Raw genomic sequence first — 18,095 nt, forward strand, 5'->3', positions numbered from 1 at the left:
AGAAAAAAAGGAGAAGAAAAGGAGAGATACATTACAGCCAGAGACAATTAAGAAACAATTAAGGATAAATAACAACAGGGAAGGCTGAGAAAATGGGTAAACCACTGAAACATCTAAATGCGGCTGCCAAAACCGATTCCGCTGCTCGTCTTAAAACCAAAACACGACTAGCCCCAGCAAAAGAAGTAGCCCGGCTGGCCCGGTTGCCTAGTAAGGAAGATAACATCAACTCATGTGGTCTTGACAGCTCCCTTGAGAGCACGGAAGAGGATTTGCTTCCAATTACACCTCCGGAACAGGCTGAATCATGTGACAATCAAATAAATATGAGCGAAACTGCAGTTATGTTAACCAAGCTCCAACAAGACAACCCGCTGGCAGAGGTCCCAAGGGAAAAAAAAGAGGCAAAGCAACTTTCTCTATTCCTGAAGAAAGCTCCCCTACCACCATCCTTCCTAAGTCCAAGCTCCGGTCAAGCTCCAAAATTTTCTAAAGATTCTCCAGAAATACCAGCACTGCCAGTACCAGTACCAGTTTTAGTCTCGGCATCACATAATCGGGAGAAATCTCAATGCAATTTGGAACCAGAACGTATGGCAGTTTTGGAGGCTTGTATGGGCCAAGATTCTAGTCATGATGAGGCAGCTTCATTAATTGTATCAATGGAAACGATTGTTCCAATTACAAGTGAGTCCCGACCACAGGAATCATTAGACAAATCTGAGCTACAACCTCTTTCGGCATCACAGGAGTTGATACTGCCAGGTAGCCAGCAGTCTTATAAAGATATTATGGTCAGAAATAGCTCTCCTGGTGTGGATAGAACTCAAAATGATCCTAGCCTAATTATGGAGACAGCGGGTGAATATCAATTGGATATTAAGAATCTGTTGAACTTAATATTGGATGAGGTTCGCGAGATGAAGAGTACGCAAAAAGCAGAAATTGCCTCTCTTCACCAATGGCTAGGAAAAATCGTAGAAGCGATGTCATGTTTTCCAATCAAACTCCAGGAGGCAGAAGCTAGAATCTCAGTATTAGAAGATCAGATGACCACGGAAATCGGTGAAGTAAAAGTGGCAGTAAAAAATAAGAGCTATCTGGAAAACAAATTGGAGGAGCTTGAAAATTATTCTCGGAGATCTAACCTCCGGATAGTTGGGGTTCCTGAAGGAATTGAAGGCTCCCACACCCTGCAATGGGTTAACTCTTTTATCAAGTAGAAAGTTCTCCCCGAGCATGAAGGAGATCTTACTATTACCTGAGCTCATCGAGTTCCAGCCCATCCTTTACCCAACTCCACGATGCCGCGAACTATACTGCTAAATTTTGCAGATTTTCGAGTGAAGGAAAAAATATTGACAAAAGCTATTCAGCAGAGACAGTTCCCAGTAAATGAAACTAATAAATGTCGTATTTTTTCTGATATGACTGCTGTTGCTGCGCGTAGAAGGAAAGAGTTTGTTAAGATCCTTCATCTGTTTAAAGCTAATGGTGCTCAAGCATCAATCACCCAGCAATCTAAGTTGAAAGTCTTAGTCAAGTGGACATTTTTTATGTTATCTGATCTGGAAGAAGCTCAGGCATTATTAAAAGAGATTTCGCAAGGATCTCGGGCTTAAAGGGATAGTTTTTTTTTTTTTTCTTTTCCTCTCTCTTTAATTGTAAGATGGATATTGTATTGCCGGGGGGGTGTCGGGGTCAGCAGGGTCACTCAGGGTGTAAATCCATGACACCCATTAGGTTAGAGGGGAGGGGCGGAATGTGGATAGCGTGGTTGGTAGGGGTTCCGACACATCCCGCGGGGTGTTTTTTTTTTTTCAAGGGTGGGGGCGGGATTAGGTTTTTTGCAGAAAAAAAGAGCAAGAGCAAAAGATACAAAAAACATACAACGTGAAGCCTTAAAGATCTTAGAATAGAGATCAGTAAATGTCAGATCCTATCAGTTAATGTTAATGGAATTTTACATTATAAGAAGCATGGTGCTCTTATCAGATGGTTGACATCATTCAATCCCCAGGTGTTGTTTCTACAGGAGACACATTTAAAATGTAATTCCCCTAAGTTATTTATACCGAGGTTCTTCTCTAATGCCTTTTTTGCATCGGCAGGTTTAGCTACAAAAGGAGTGGCTATTTATTTTTCTAGAAAACTCCCTTGGGAATTTTTACAGATACATAGGGAAGTACATGGGAGATGGATATGGGTGGTTACTAAGCTTCTGGGGAAGATCTTCAATTTTATAAATTATTATGACATTTCAGCCCTGAATCAAATTAATGAGCTTTTGATAGGAGCCCCCGGCCAGATTATCTGTGGAGGGGACTTTAATTTTATTCAAGACCTTAGAAAAGATACTTCTAATAAAAATAAAAAACAATTGAAACCAAATACCAAAAAATTAGTGGAAGCCATCAGACAAGAATATCAATTGATAGATCCATGGAGGGAAATCAATCCGGATAAAGAATTTTATACTTGCTATTCATATCGGTTTCGGACCGCGTCACAAAATGATTTTTTTCTTACATGTAGATCCCTCCAGATTGTAAAGGCCGATATTGGGTGTAATCCTTTTTCGGACCATGCCTACGTTACATTAGAAATGATGCTTGGGGGAGGGGGTAGGGAACGGCCTAGGTGGCAGCTGGACCGGATCCTTCTACAGGTTTAGGATTGGGTGAAAGATTTTAGGAAATGGATCTCCGAGTATTTTAAGATCAATGAGGGTACAGCAGAACCCTTCTCAGTTTGGGGTGGGTTTAAGGCTGCGGCCCGCGGCCAAATAATTGCCTTTACGGCTGCCCAATCAAACATCCGGAGGTCTCAGATAGCCGAACTACAAGCGGAAGTTCAAAAAGAATACGCTTTCCAACTTCAGTCGCTTCCTAATCAGCTTGAGCAGGCAAGAATGGCATTGAGGGATTTTTTGTTCTAGAAGAGATCTGTAGTTCACAAATATTTCAACAAAAAGTTTACGAGGAAAGTCAACTAATTGGTAAACTTCTGGCCAATTCAACCAGGAAAAAACAAGAAGCAGCCATTATATCGAAAGTGCTCGATCCTCAGACTGGTCGAGTTGTAGCTAATAGTGCCGAGATCCCTCAGGTCTTCCTAACACATTTCCATCAACTTTACTCGACTGAATACCTTGTGGATGAAGAGCAGATCAAGGAATATTTTATGAATATGAACATCCCTAAACTCTCAGATAACCGGATCAGTATAGTGGGATCCGATGTGGAATCTGCCGAGATCATGTCTGCTATTAGAGCAACAGCTGGGGCGAAAGCATGTGGACAGGATGGCTTCCCTATTGAATTTTATAAAGTTTTTTTAGGAGAATTGATCATGCCCCTGAAGAATTTATTTAATTATATAAAAGAGGGAGGCTTGGTTCCCACATGCTTTAAACAATCAATAATTGTATCCTTTGTTAAAAAAGATAAAAATCCAGCGGATGTTAATTCTTATAGGCCCATCAGTCTTCTGAATTCAGATTATAAGATTCTAATGAAAGTGTGGGCAGGGCGCTTTTTGTTTGCCGCCCAAGAGACAATTCATAGTGATCAGACTGGTTTTATCGGAGGTAGATCGATGACGGCAAACACACAGTTTTTAATACATGCCTTGGATTATTTTAATACAAATTCTATACCGGCAAGTATTGTTATGGTCGACGCTGGGAAGGCTTTCGACCTAGTGAATTGGAGTACCTTGTTCTTTGCCCTTGGACGGTTTGGCTTCCCAGCCCAGGTCGTTAACATGCTCCGCAATATTTATCAGGGGGCCACGGCCCAGGTAATTATAAACTCAAAACAAGCAGGGACTATAAAAATAAAACTTGGGACCAGGCAGGGTTGTCCGCTGTCGCCCCTGCTTTTTACCTTTTTTATAGAGCCTCTTGCAATTAAATTACGAAACAATCCTGCTATCCAAACATCTATTTGTGGCATGCCTAGGTTGAAACTTTTCGCAGATGACATAATTTTATATTTATCTCCGGATAAAGACAATCTTGAAATCGTTTTAAGGGAATTCAAGAACTTTGAGTTAATTGGCGGTTATAAAATAAATGCAGATAAAACCGAAGTTCTCGCCCTTAATACAAATGTAAATTCCTTTCCAACTTGTTTAAGAAGGCAAGCAACTAACCTTGATCCCATCAGATATCTTGGGATATATGTGTCTAGCCAGTATCAACAGATATATAAACTGAATTATTTAAGAATGAGGGAGAAAATCAAGAAACTTTTGGAACAATGGTTGATACTCCCCCTATCGATAGTGGGTAGAGTTTCTTTAATTAAAATGTCTATACTTCCGCTGTTAATATTTCTCTTTTCCAATGTCCCAATTAAAATAAATATGTCTTTTTTTAGAGAATTAGAAACCTTATTTAGAGAATTCGTTTGGGGAAAGAAAGTACCAAGGGTAAAGTTGACAGTGGTCCAATTACCCATTGCACAAGGGGGGTTAGCTTTGCCTCATTTGAGAACTTACTATGAAGCAGCTTTTCTAGACCTAGTGTATGGACTGATGGGATCTAATTGTACTAAAGATAGCTTCTTTTTAGATCGTATGATTCAAGAATCAGATTCACAAACTCGAGTGTTTTTAAAAACTTCCAAATTTCCAAAAAAAAAACAGGTATAAGACATTGAAGGATCTTGCTTTTAGACTTCAGTCGTTTTTTAAAAAGACGGGCTCTTCTGGTCTCCATTATTTAAAGTTGAGAGAAGCCTCTAGTCTTGGCCTTCGGTTTCGATTAAGACACCTTAATAATTGGGAAAGCTGTGGACTATCTGAGCTAAGACATTTCATAATTCAAAACAGGGCGATTTCCTGGTCAGAGGTAATGGTTAGGGTGGAAAGCCATTTGAAACCCTCCTTCTTTGAATATCTGCAAATTGCTCACTTTTTAAAAAACACGAGTGGCATTTTTGATGCCCCAAATCAACTGGTGGTCGCCCTTTATGGGGCCAGAGTGAGTGGTGTGAGGAACTGGTACCGGTTGCTATATAAACAGGGTCAAGAGTCTGTCTTAGAGAGCCACTTGGCTAAAATAGATCGTGAGACAGGATGTACTTTTTCATTGAATGATTGGGAGGCTCTGTGTCTTTTAGGAAACAAATCGTTGCACGCTGCAAATTTTAAAAGGATGTCCTTTCTATCTCGGTGGCTTTCATGCTTAACTCCGGCTGCTTTAAAAAAAAGATTTCCAGGAGTGGAAAATAATTGCTTCCGTTGCCAGGCTATTGGGGAAGGCGGATGGCACCATATCTTTTTTTCATGTCCACGGTTGAGGCCCTTTTGGGAGTCAATTTTTGCAGATATTAAGTTAATAATCGGGAAGACTGTTTTGGTAGAGGCCGAGGCAGCTTTATTTGGATATTGTGGGGACAAAGTGAGGTTAACAGGGGCCGAGAAAGATTTTTTATTCATTTCTTGTACGGTAGCCCGCTCCTTAATTTTACAGAATTGGAAATCTAGTGAAGCCCCCTCTCATTTGAAATGGTTTAATAAAACGAAGAGGTCTCGAAAATTTGAAGATGCTTATGCTAGACGGATCGGGCCATTAGAAAATTTGAAATAAATTGGAAGTTTTTTATGGATTTAGAAAAGTTAAAAGAGGGACTTTAACACTGGTTTTATATTTTGGATATTGTAGCCATCTGGCATTGTATTTTGGATGCATTTGCACTTTCTTCACTATTGCACTTTATTAGATGATCGACTTATGGTTATTTTGGATTAACAAGGGTAACAGCCGTCTTAGTTATATTCTTTTAAAAAAATAATAATAATAATGAACAAAAAAAAAGTCGATTTTAAACGCCGGAATGATAAATGTTATTTGTGATAAAAATGCACTTGCACTTTAATGGATATTGCACTTTAGAACCATTTTCAACCACGTGGGTTGCCGTACTTTAGGCTACCTAGCTTGCATATTGCTAATTAGAAGCTATCGTATTTGTTTTACTAAAATGTTTATTTTTAATGATCTGAAGTTGATTCTGTATTTTTGTATCTAATGCCTTGCTCAATAAAAATAAAAAAAGAGTCTCCTAATCAGCAGATCTTCTGACTATAGGGTTGCTGACAGGACTGTCTCTGGAGGAAGTAGTTGTTGTTGATGCACTAGCGAGCAACTATTGCTTTCTTGCCTTAGCCGGATGTGTCAACGGTTAGTTGATGGAAGAGTGGGATGGGTGGCAGTGTGTTTAGGGCCAACCATGTTATCGACTGTGCTACCGTTTGGCAGTAACATCACTTTTGTCTGCTTTACTTGAGGTGAAGAAACCTGATAATTCAGTGAATGCAACTTCTCTTCTTTTCTTCTTGATCTTAAGACAATAGTCTCGGACTTTTTCAGAGGGTTTTTGCATATTTTCTCACGCGGCTCAGAAGAGGATAGTGCGCAGTCACAAGTTTCAAAAGTCTTAGGCAGATCTGATTTAAGTTTTTTCTCCTTTTTCTATTTAGATAATTGAAGGCCTGGAACACATTCATCCTCTAAGCGGTTCTCAAAAGACATGATTTTCTGAATCCATCTTAGGAGTATTCTCTCGCAATCATCTAGAGTTTTGCTGAAAATGTTTAGCAGATTTTTAAATCTTGAGCTTTGTGATTTGGGTACAGGCAATAAATACACATCTTGTGAGGGTCATCTGTGAAGGCACTCATTTTCCCCTAGAAATCACATGCCTTAAACGGGCTCTTTTTGGAAAGATTTTCTAAGATAAAATAAATGATTTTTATCCAATCCAAAGATGGTAGTGGAAAGTCCTTCCCTTCTACTACCTCAGAAAGGGTTTTCAGTACAATATCATCTGAATTAAAGATATATTTGTTTTAAGTAAAAGAAAAGGTCCAGCACTCCCACCCACACGACAAGCAGTCGAAATTTGAGGTGAGATAGCTTCTGGCAGGGGTTACACTGAGGGTACTCTCACCTCTTTGGCTAGAGTTCAGGTCTTTTTATATGAGGTGGATATACTAAGAAAGGGACTCTATGCTTTTTATTTGGGCACTGTGAATCTTTAAGACACACCCTGTAGAAACACTGTTCAAGCCTGTATTGTGGTACTTTAAAATTTGGGACCGCGTAGGAGGCAGGGCCCTACCCTGCCTATTCCGGTATCAGCGAACCGCGAATGGCCAATGCAGTATGTACAAGTGCTTTGCATAACGTGTTATCGATAAATGCACTTTGTATACGATATTACACATTGACTTCGTGGGTTCCATCTTGGAGCAGTGGCCTTCTTATGGTTGCCCTCACATAGGCTACACATTAAGGACAAGTACAGGCCTTGAGAACACATGTGCCTTCCATTGACTTCTCTGTGACCTATGCGACTTGGCTCCACCGCCCCAGGTCAGTCCGGTCTCACGAGCTCCCCGTCCTACGGCCACCTGTGATTAGCATCAGGGTTTGACACACCATAAAGCCTTTTCATCCCACACAAGCCTCCGGCTAATCTCTTTCACACCTGACTCTTCCTGCTTTATGGCTTGTTTTACAAACAGGAGGTGCCCGTGTTTATTGGGGTCTGCTGATATCTGATGTGGGATCTGAGCCTCGCTGGGTAAATAATTGTGGGCTGGCTGAACTGGAATGTGGGATGGTCATCATGACTCTGCCTTTTCGTTTGTAATGAATACATATGAATGACCATATCGTAAAACGAGGAATGTGTGCCTGAAGCATGATATTTTGTATATAAGGAGAAGGCCGTTTCTGTAAGTTTAAGCAGTCTCCTGAGAACATACATTGTGTTGTACTTCTCGGATACCTGTAATTGGTCTGCAGCCAATAAATACGATCTTTGACTTCACCTAGAAGACTCTGTGTTTCTGTGGGTCTGAAACAGGAAGAACTCGAAGTCTTAGGGTGTGTTCCCCTGCACCGCTGGGTTTTAAAAACCCAGTACTTCAGTATGTCAATAAGCAATACATTCTTAATTTCAGAAAAAATGCAGAACCAACATAGGGGCATCTCTGGAAACAGTGCAGGATGTTCCAACAAAACCTTTTTCAAAGGATGGCTCAAAAAATATGATTTTGAAAAGAAGCTTTAGAACCATTTTGTTTACTTTGTTCTGTTGTACAATCTTCATTGGGTGAGAATAAATGGAGCAATGGGATAAATGGAATTCTATGAAATCAGTTAAGTGCAGAGGACATGACCTTTATGTGTCCATAGCACCTCTGGAGAGCGGAGGAAATGAAAGACACCTGCTCTTACCTGGGCTGGGAAACTCTCGGGTGCACGCATTACAGTGTTTCCCTATTTACACCCACATGGGGAGGAAAGAGAAAAGCTACTGATGAAGCCTGAGTCTTTTTTGTTTTTGTTGCTTTGACGACAATCATCCCACCATGCGAGTTGACATCATCAACTCGGAAACTGAAAAACTTTGAGATTAATGTTCTGGCTGCTTTCAGTTTGATGAGTGTTATGGGGCGCATCTCAGACCTTCCCAATACCGATCTGGACAGAAGATATACCTTTGGAAAGGGAAGACTCTCCATTTTCTAGCTGAGCCGCTCCCTTAGGGATGCTTGCTGACGGGTTGCAACAGGAGAGCAACCCCTGAGCGCAAATCCACACTACTGGATCAAAAGGAAGATTCAAAGGGATTAGAACCAGTCATGAGCAACTGCTCCTCCTTCTCATGGCTCGAAGTCTTTCTGTTCCCGGGGCTGTTTACTGTTACAGATCATCCCACTGGAGCTGGGCTCCATAGACATGCCCTCTCCAACCTGCTGGCATTCACATACAAGCAACAAATAAAGTGATGGAAGGAAGGCTGGAATCAATCTCAGCCACTGGTGATCGCTTGGGGCCACAGTCTATTTTATTGTTTTTTGCCCACTCTGTCATTCTAGACAGAGACCAACTTTATACAAATCACCCTTGATCTTATACTGTCTAGAAGGGAACAAAGGCAACCCCAGATTGGCTTCGGCTTACTTAGGCCTCATCAATGAGATATAGTTTGAGTCGTTTGGCAGAGTGAGCATGGGACCCAATTCTGGGCATACTCATCGCTCTTAGGGCACTGAGTGCAGCAAACAACACGCTGATGCTTCAATTGAAATTGGCCACTGTGATGACTCAGGCCACATTTCAATCCATAATAGTTTTGCACACTGTGCCATATCAAACATGAACCAGGCATATGCAATGCTGAACTGGTTCTGCTTCAAATGAAAATTTGCAGCTTATACTATCAGGCCGGGTTGCCTCTGAATGGGAACATAAGCAAACTCTTACTGGTTTCAATATATTTTGGCCTCTTATTTGTATTTATTTTTTGTCCTCATACAATGTGAAGGGCATTCTTGATGGGAAACAAGACATCCCCCCTCTCAGACGGCCAACCTGTTTCAGCCCCGGCTCCGAGGCCCGTAAAGAGAGTGGAAGATGGAGATCCCACAAGCTGATACTGTTTTCCTAGTCCTCTCCAGTTCGCACTACCGACAGGACCCAGTGTTGTTATGGAGACTAAGAACCAACAGTGCCCGGGCAAAATCATAGGACCACCGTTACCTTTTTCGCCATCCCACTAGGGCCGCCCAGATCTTATTGTAGCTTGTACTGTCACAGGCCATATCTGATTCGCTCGTAAAAATGATATGTTTCAGGCATTCCGTAAAAGTTGGGGCATTTACGTCTTTCCAGGCCCTGCATATCTCACGCCTTGCCAGGATAATGACAAAGAAAATAAATTTAGAGGCTAAATATTTTGGCCTCTTGAGAGAGTTGCAGCTTGAGTTCTTTGGAACAGTGAGCACGTGATCCACATCTGGGGTTACCAGTTGCACTTGGGGGATCTCCGTCACACTTAGGGCATCTCACTGAGAAAAAACAGTGATGGATTAAATGCTTGGCTAAATTGAAGCCACTAGTAATTACTCTAGCCATATTCTAATCCATCATTTGTTGCCCACTGTGCCACCTCATACAGGAACCAGCCATATGCAAAACAGACTTAGGTCTGCTCTGACAGGAGCTCCAACAGGAAGCGTCCAGCCAGAACTGCCAGTTCAGGTCTCCTCTGCAGAAAGTCATCTTCAAAGTAGTGGCATGGTCTTATGTCTTTGCATATTAACATTCCTCACTACACTGAAAAATGTTACTTGTTTTCACTGTCAATATTTGATTTCTATGGGACTCAGAATATTAATCAGAAAATGTATTACTATTTCAGATCACATCAGAGATTTCTAATATCACAACATTGCTGTCTTATGCGATAAAGACAAAACAATTTAATGGAGTAGAAATGGCCACTTAACATTTCATGAAACCGAAGAAAGGTACTTTGGTCCGCTTATTCCTGACCAACTTTGCATATACTTTTAATGTCTTTATATGAAAAAATGTAAATGTTTACCTTCTTTTGCTTCCTAACATGCCATTCACTCGGTTAAGAAATTTTCGACAGTCCTATTTAATAAAATGAAAATAACATTATGACCAATTCATTTTTTCACGACATGACAATGGATATATTTTTTCAAACGTACCGTTTCAAAGTCTGTATCCTTGATTCCCTTAAAAGCATTTGCCACAAAATCCAATTGAAACCACTGGGCTGCTAAGTCTGCTCTCTGTTTCTCTGATGTCATTCTGCACAAAGCCTCCGTGATGGCCACTTGCAAGTCATAATCTATCAAATAAATATTAAAATGAAATGGATGCACAATTATAAATGATTGCATAGAATATATACAGTGCATTTTGGAAAATGTAACAACATATTGAGAATCAACTATGGATGTGATAACATCTTTATTAAAGGCAATAAGGTAATTAACAGGATAAATCAACATCAAGTAACCCCTAAAGTAGGTTAAATTATCAGATGATAGTTTTGGGGAAACTGCATTTACAACGTTGTCGGTACAACGCAGTGCCATTACAACGCGGTCAGTACAACAACCGCGTTGTTACCACGCATACCATTCCAACGCAAGTCATTACAATGACTTTCTGTAGGGGGCTTTAGGTGTTGGATTTTAAATCCAGCACCTTCCCTACTGTTGCACAGGCTGGAGTTGGAATAGTATATTATACTATTCCAAACACCAGCACCCCTACAGCAAGTCGTTGTAATGACTTGCGTTGTAATGGTATGCGTGTTAACAACAAAGTCGTTGTACTGACCATGTTGTAAAGGTATGCATTGTAAACGCATGCAAAGTAACATCATATAATTCGTAGTTTTGTATTGACACCTAATGTAGAGCAGGTCTTTTCCAATTAATTGGTATTGCACTCCTTTGCACTTGCTATTAAATACCTCTGTGAGCAAGCAAGAAGAAGCAGGGACCTTGGCTCTCAGACAACTCAAGTTATCTCCGGTCTTGAATGGACACTACAAGAAGTTCAGTCAGTAACTGTGCATGAATGCACATACATTCACTGTATTTTTGTATCCAAGACCCTGATTTTGAGTTTGAGAGACAGAGTACTCTGTTGTAAATGCCGGTCTCTATGGACGTACACAAAAAGTTTCAAAGGGTTTTGATTTCCAAAAACGTTATTGAAAAACAAAAGACTCCTAGGGAGTGGGGGTCATTAGTTTTTTTATTTTTAATAAGAAACTCCCACTTTGGTAGTAAGTGTTTGATAAACAAATTTCTTGGAAAAGTTTGGAGTATGTCTGTCAAAATCGGCAGCGAAAGTACACCAAACATTTTTGTACATTGAAAGGAACTGCTGTGACGACGGTTCCTTTCAACATAAAGTCTGCTGAGCCAGGGGGCAACTCTAAATATGGCGAGAGAAGTACCCTCATGTTGGCAGAGGGAATGTACTCCACCATCCTAAAGGACACTACTCCATTCGCTAAACTTCAAATCCGTCCCTAAGTGCCTGATTTAGATCTTGGAAGAAGGGTTAGTCCATTACAAATGCAACAGATATTTTACATTATTACAAGTGCACTTACTTACTTACAAGTGCATTATATCCTGTGGCATTTGTAATAAAGATGACAGGATATCTGTCATGTGTGTGATGCAGTACCCACCTGTCAAACGTTATATCAGGCCCTAAGTTTCTTTTCCCTTCCATGCGTCCTCTTTTTCCATTAGCCCCAGGCCACAACCTGCCTCCAGGTCACTTCACAAGTCAGTGCCTCTCTGAGTAACTGTTACAACTACTCATCCCTACCCCTGTTGGCCATACATCTGAGTGGAGGGAAAAATGTTGAAGTAATAGCCTGATTGCCACCCTGCTCAGCCCAACCTGCCACCTGGGAATCAGAAGACAGACATGATTGGTAATTACTTAAATGTATGAATCACTGCTGCGCCGTTTAAAGTTGCAGTCACTGTACTACTCTGACCGAGTTTCTTTTCCATTGTTGGTGACCTTTGTTTGTTTACATTAGTTTAAAGCCACAACCTGCAGCACTACCAAGGACCACTCATCAGGTGTTAGACTAACGCATTTTAATGTGGTGGTCCGTATCAACGCATTAAAATGCACTGTCATGCTTTTTTAGCGCTTTGACCACCTGTGCACGCTGATCCTGGGTGAACTCAGCAGGTAGTGACTGTTTATCAGTGCCGGAGAGAAAGAAACTGCAGCGCACATGCTGCCACACTGGCGATCATGCTGCTGCACTTAGTACAATGGTCACACAATCAACTGAGAGAAGGTGGTACTTTGTTTATTTAGTTGCCACAAGAACAGTGCGGATTAAGGTCCTTTAAGAAAGAAAAAAACAATTATGATCTCAGATCAAAGCCGACCTCCCTGCGCCCGACGTCCTGACATCACTAAAAATAAACAACAAATTGTACGGATTCTGCAGCTAAATATTTTTTGTATAAAATGGGTTGTAAAATACCGTAACTCTAACAAGTGCGGAGGAAACTCCACATCATTTTGTCTTTTTTGACTTCCTTATGATAGCCCTCGCACACTATGGATTAGGCCAGCATGTACAGTTTTGGGCTTCCACCATTATGAGCATGCACAACGCACTCTATGGGCCCGATTCACAGAACTAACTTAAGACAAAATCCTAAACTTACTACTTTTGGTATTCACAGAAGGTATTTAGTAGTAGTAAAGTTAGGATTTTGTCTTAAGTCTGTCTTAAGTTTGTCTTAAGTTTGTCTTAAGTCTGTCTTAAGTCTGTCTTAAGTCTGTCTTGTTCAAATACGAGAGAGGTCATTGTTGTCGGAATGACGAAACGTTTGCACGCTGCTTGGTTCATCCGTATGCGCAATGTTAAAGCACTGAAGTAACGATGCCTTAAGTACACATAACTAACTCCTCACCAAGTACTGTGCGGATGTGGTGACAGTCCTGACAGGGTATCAGAGGAGCGGCACTGGTAGTGTAGCATGTTTTCCTGGCTGAGTCAGTGTCACCTTGGAAGAGCATGGGGCTCTGGGCACAGCACGGCAGGATATGAATACCCATGATGATGTCACTTAGTTTAAATCACATGGCTGAGCACTCTGTAGGGCCCACCTGCTGCTGCACCAGGCCCCGAGCATCAAGTTCGCTAGTCGTTCTGTTGCAAATGATAGAAGCTTCACCATTGAATGGTAACACGAAGAGCGTACTTTATTGGTACAAAGATGAGACCCCAAACCACACTCTTGCCAAGCACAGCACGGCAGCCGACTGACAATGCCTGAACCAACATTCCAAGTATGACATGGGTAGAACCTAGGTATGTCATAGGTGTGAGTAAAACATCAGCCTAGCTTATGCTACCCAAGCATATTATAACACATCTCCCCATCTTGGGAACATAGAAGCAAGTAACAAATTCACAAACATGAAACACAGGAACAACAGACAAAGTCACCAAAGAAACAGAGGGAATACATATTAATGGTGAGACAGCACCCAAAAGTTTGCAGCCCAAGACAGAGGGGAAAAGAAGAAAAGACAAAATAAATACAAACATCTTACACCATAAGAGCATAACAGACAAGTGAATAAGTTAAGGGCAAACATCATCTTTAAAGTATGGGAGGCTTCCTCATCCTTATTTCTCTACTGACATGAGGAGTACTTATTACACTCCTATTTCCCGGAACCACTTGCACTCGTGGATTGTCAGAAGGAACAATGTCAACATGATAACCCGCTTGCTGTAGCAGATTATCAGTAGGAACAAGATAACTTGACTCGACCCATCTTCCCCTCTCACACTAGAAGGACTTTGAGACATAACACCACCCCAGTCACTTGTGAACTCACGATCATTCATGAACATCAAGGGCGAACATGACTCTTCCTCATCGCACACATAACTCCTCAACACTTTTCCCTGTTTCTGGTAAAGGGCAACCCTTCTGATGTTCCAGGTTTGCACTTTATCTAATGTCACCCAATTTCCACCCACTGCATAAACTCTATATGGGCCACGGAACTTGGTCAGATCCTTCACACCACCACCGGGCTTGACTTTTACGCAATCACCAACTGCAATAAAACTTTTTCCATCCATCCTATCTGATCCTTTGTCACACTCTCACGAATCAACGAAGGCACCAACTTGGTCCCTGGATGCCTTACCCACATCATTTCGAAAGGACTTTTCCCTGAAGAGGAGCTAACAGTAGTGTGATACGCCCATAGCATGTCTTTGACAGCCCCCTCCACAGCCAACCCAGCACTGCAAGCCAACTGCATCGTCCCTTTAACCTGCCTATTAATTCTCTCCACAAGGCCGTTACCCTGGGGATTGTACAAAGACGAAAAGGCATGCCTCACACCCAAGGTGTCCAAACATTTCTTCATCTCAACTGGCCTCAATTGTATGCCATTATCAGTGAGAATAACTGAAGGTACACCTTCTCTCCTAAACACATCACTAAGAAAATCAACTGTAGAGGTGGTGTTAATGTTCCGCATGAATGCAACCTCCACCCACTTGGACTTAGCATCAACAAGTACTGCTGCAAACCTATCCAGATCTGGTAAAAATGAAAATGGCCCTATAAAATCAAGGCAAACTTTCTCCCACACTTCCTTGGCCTCAGAAACATGCTGCTCCTTCTGCACCTGTCCAAAACCCACTCCCGAGACGTTTCTCAAAATCTTTGCAAACCAGTACAACGTACAATCCATTCATTGATTTCAGCATCCATTAGAGGCCACAAAAATCTCTCTCTTACCCTCTTTGTGGTTAAAGTCTGAACCAAATGTCCCTCTATCCACCAACCCGATGAGACATGACCTTAAAAAAGTGGGAGGCACAAATGCTTCATTACGCATCAACAAGCAACCTCCGAAAACAGACAAATCATCAACCACCTGGAAAAATGGTCTGATAGCATGAGGAAGAATGCTTTCCCTTCTAACCTCCCCCTTCATCATTTTCAACACTCGCACAACCTTCGCCTTCCTCAATTCCTTTTCTCGATCACCTATCTTTGGGCCATATGTAGGTAGCCTAATACCGGTCGGTAACGGCCGATTTTCGGTAAATATCCCGTTACCGACCGGTATTTAGGCTTTTGCTATGTAGGGGGAACATTTCAGGATTCGGTAATTTACCGAATCGGTAAAATTACCGAATCGGTAATTTTACCGATTCGGTAAATACCGAATCCTGAAATGAGATGTAGGTGACACTCAAATGAGTGATGTGTAGGGAAAATAATTCGCTATTTAGCACCATGCTGGTGCTAAATACCAAATTCATTGCAAAAAGCAATATTTTGCTGGACTAACAGTGCCATGTGGCAGACATACATGCCCTTAGGGCATGTATGTGCGACACATGTGCACACATGCAGGAATCAGGGGTGCAACAGGGTGTCAATGTGACGCCCTGCCACCCTTGAATGTGCTCCCCCCATTACCGAATCGGTATTTACCGATTCGGTAATGAGGCATACCTTCCCATTGATTCCTATGGGCCTCCGGGCCCATAGGAATCAATGGGAAGGTATGCCTCATTACCGAATCGGTAAATACCGATTCGGTAATTACCGAATTTCTCCGATTCGGTAATATTTACCGAATGATTACCTACATACGAGTTACCACTTCTTAAATACCGAATCGGTAAAGTTCGGTATTTAAGAAGTGGTAACTTGTATGCTACCTACATATGGCCCTTCGGGTGAGTCCGAATGTGTTAAACTCCACAATAACTGAATGTTGTTAATGATCGGTTGCGATATTGTTCAAAGTGGCAGGCCATGGGGTAACTCTTGTCACCATTCTTTATTGCTCCAATGTGTTGTAATATTCACAATTTCACCTTACTGATGGTGCGGCCCACATAATGCTTATCACATCCATAGTTGAGGACGTAGAATTACTTGCAATACAGATTAAGGTGGCGATTACGATCCTGTAAAAAATTTCCCCGTACGTCTCGTATCCGGTCTTTTTACTGTACGAATCGTACAAGTGCCGTACAAACTGCCAACTACGATTCGCATGGGAAAAAGTCCATACGAATCGCATTGGGAATAATTCCTCACACGTCCTCGGGTCGGAAAATGTGCCCGACACGTCCCCGGACGAATTACCGTACAAATGTGAAAAGTGAAGTACGACCGCTGAAGTACGATCCATCCCGTGCGTCCGATGTTACAACCGGATGGAAAAAGCACCGTCCGCACCGAACTCCTATAGCAACCATGGAGACATGTGCCTGCATACGCACCCAACACCCCCCAGCCCCCGTATGTTCTCCGCCCAATCACCCCCCCAGCCCCCGTATGTACACGCCCAACCACCCCCCAGCCCTCCTATGTACGCGTCGAACCCCCACCCGTGTATGTACACCCGTGTACGTACGAGTCGAACCCCCACCCGTGTATGTACACCCGTGTATGTACGAGTCAAACCCCCACCCGTGTATGTACACCCGTGTACATACGAGTCGAACCCCCACCCGTGTATGAACACCCGTGTACGTACGAGTCGAACACCCACCTGTGTATGTACACCCGTGTACGTACGAGTCGAACCCCCACCCGTGTATGTACACCCGTGTACGTACGAGTCGAACCCCCACCCGTGTATGAACACCCGTGTACGTACGAGTCGAACCCCCACCCGTTTATGTACACCCCCGTACGTACGGCCCGTACCCCCACCCGCGTATGTATGGAGCGTACCCCCACCCCAACCGTGTATGTACGGCCCGTACCCTCACCCACGTATGTATGGAGCATACCCCCACCCCAACCCTGCATGTACGGCTCGTACCCTCACCCGCGTATGTATGGAGCGTACCCCCACCCCAACCGTGTATGTACGGCCCGTACCCTCACCCGCGTATGTATGGAGCGTACCCCCACCCCAACCGTGTATGTACGTCCCGTACCCCCACCCGCGTATGTATTGAGCGTACCCCGACCCCAACCGTGTATGTACGGCCCGTACCCCCACCCGTGTATGTATTGAGCGTACCCCGACCCCAACAGTCTAAGTACGGAGCGCACCCCAGGCCCCAACACCAGCACCTTCACCCAACATCGCGCATGTACGAGTCGTACCAAGCCAGAGACAAGGACAGCACTGTACAACAAAATGGCTGATGTCCACACCGTACACACGCTAAAAACACACGTACACAACAAGGACAAAGCAAAACAACACAAGAAGACTCTATTTGAATCGCACAAAGCCACAAAACATGTCCAACAAGCACAAATACAACACATTCACTGACCTGCAACTGCCAAACTCCCAAACAGAGGCCCAAAACACAACCACTCCTTATAACACACCCACCCAAAGTTCAAACACAGCCACACCCACCAATGGATCAATAAAAAGGGCCCACAGACACAAACCATGAGCCTTTGCAACAGACTCACTGCTGCCAGACCCCACAGACAACCCACAGCACCATACTTGAACCTTTACTACACCTTACACTTGCACACCTTCAGACAACCACCTTCACAAACACCCCCTCATCACATTCACACACACACCTGCACAACCACACCCACAACCATCCACACCCACACCCCCCACAACCATCCACACCTACACCCCTCATCATGCCCACTAACAAGAATCCAAAGTTCACTAGCCAAGAGTTGGAGGTCCTTGTCGACGAAATCCTCAGAGT

The 18,095-nt window shown here is 42.8% G+C and overlaps 1 protein-coding gene across 1 annotated transcript in view; it reads right to left on the reverse strand.

The window, feature by feature from the left end:
* Positions 1-18,095, reverse strand: part of SYCP2 (synaptonemal complex protein 2) — a 4,998,961-nt gene that overhangs the window by 4,155,014 nt on the left and 825,852 nt on the right. The window contains exons 10-11 of the mRNA XM_085615168.1: positions 10,543-10,685; positions 10,410-10,462 (exon numbers count right to left, since the gene is read on the reverse strand). Of these exons, the coding sequence (XP_085471294.1) occupies positions 10,410-10,462; positions 10,543-10,685 (196 nt within the window). The remainder of the gene's footprint in view (positions 1-10,409; positions 10,463-10,542; positions 10,686-18,095) is intronic.

Source organism: Triturus cristatus, chromosome 7, assembly GCF_964204655.1.
Source record: "Triturus cristatus chromosome 7, aTriCri1.1, whole genome shotgun sequence".
Classification (NCBI taxonomy): Eukaryota; Metazoa; Chordata; class Amphibia; order Caudata; family Salamandridae; genus Triturus; species Triturus cristatus.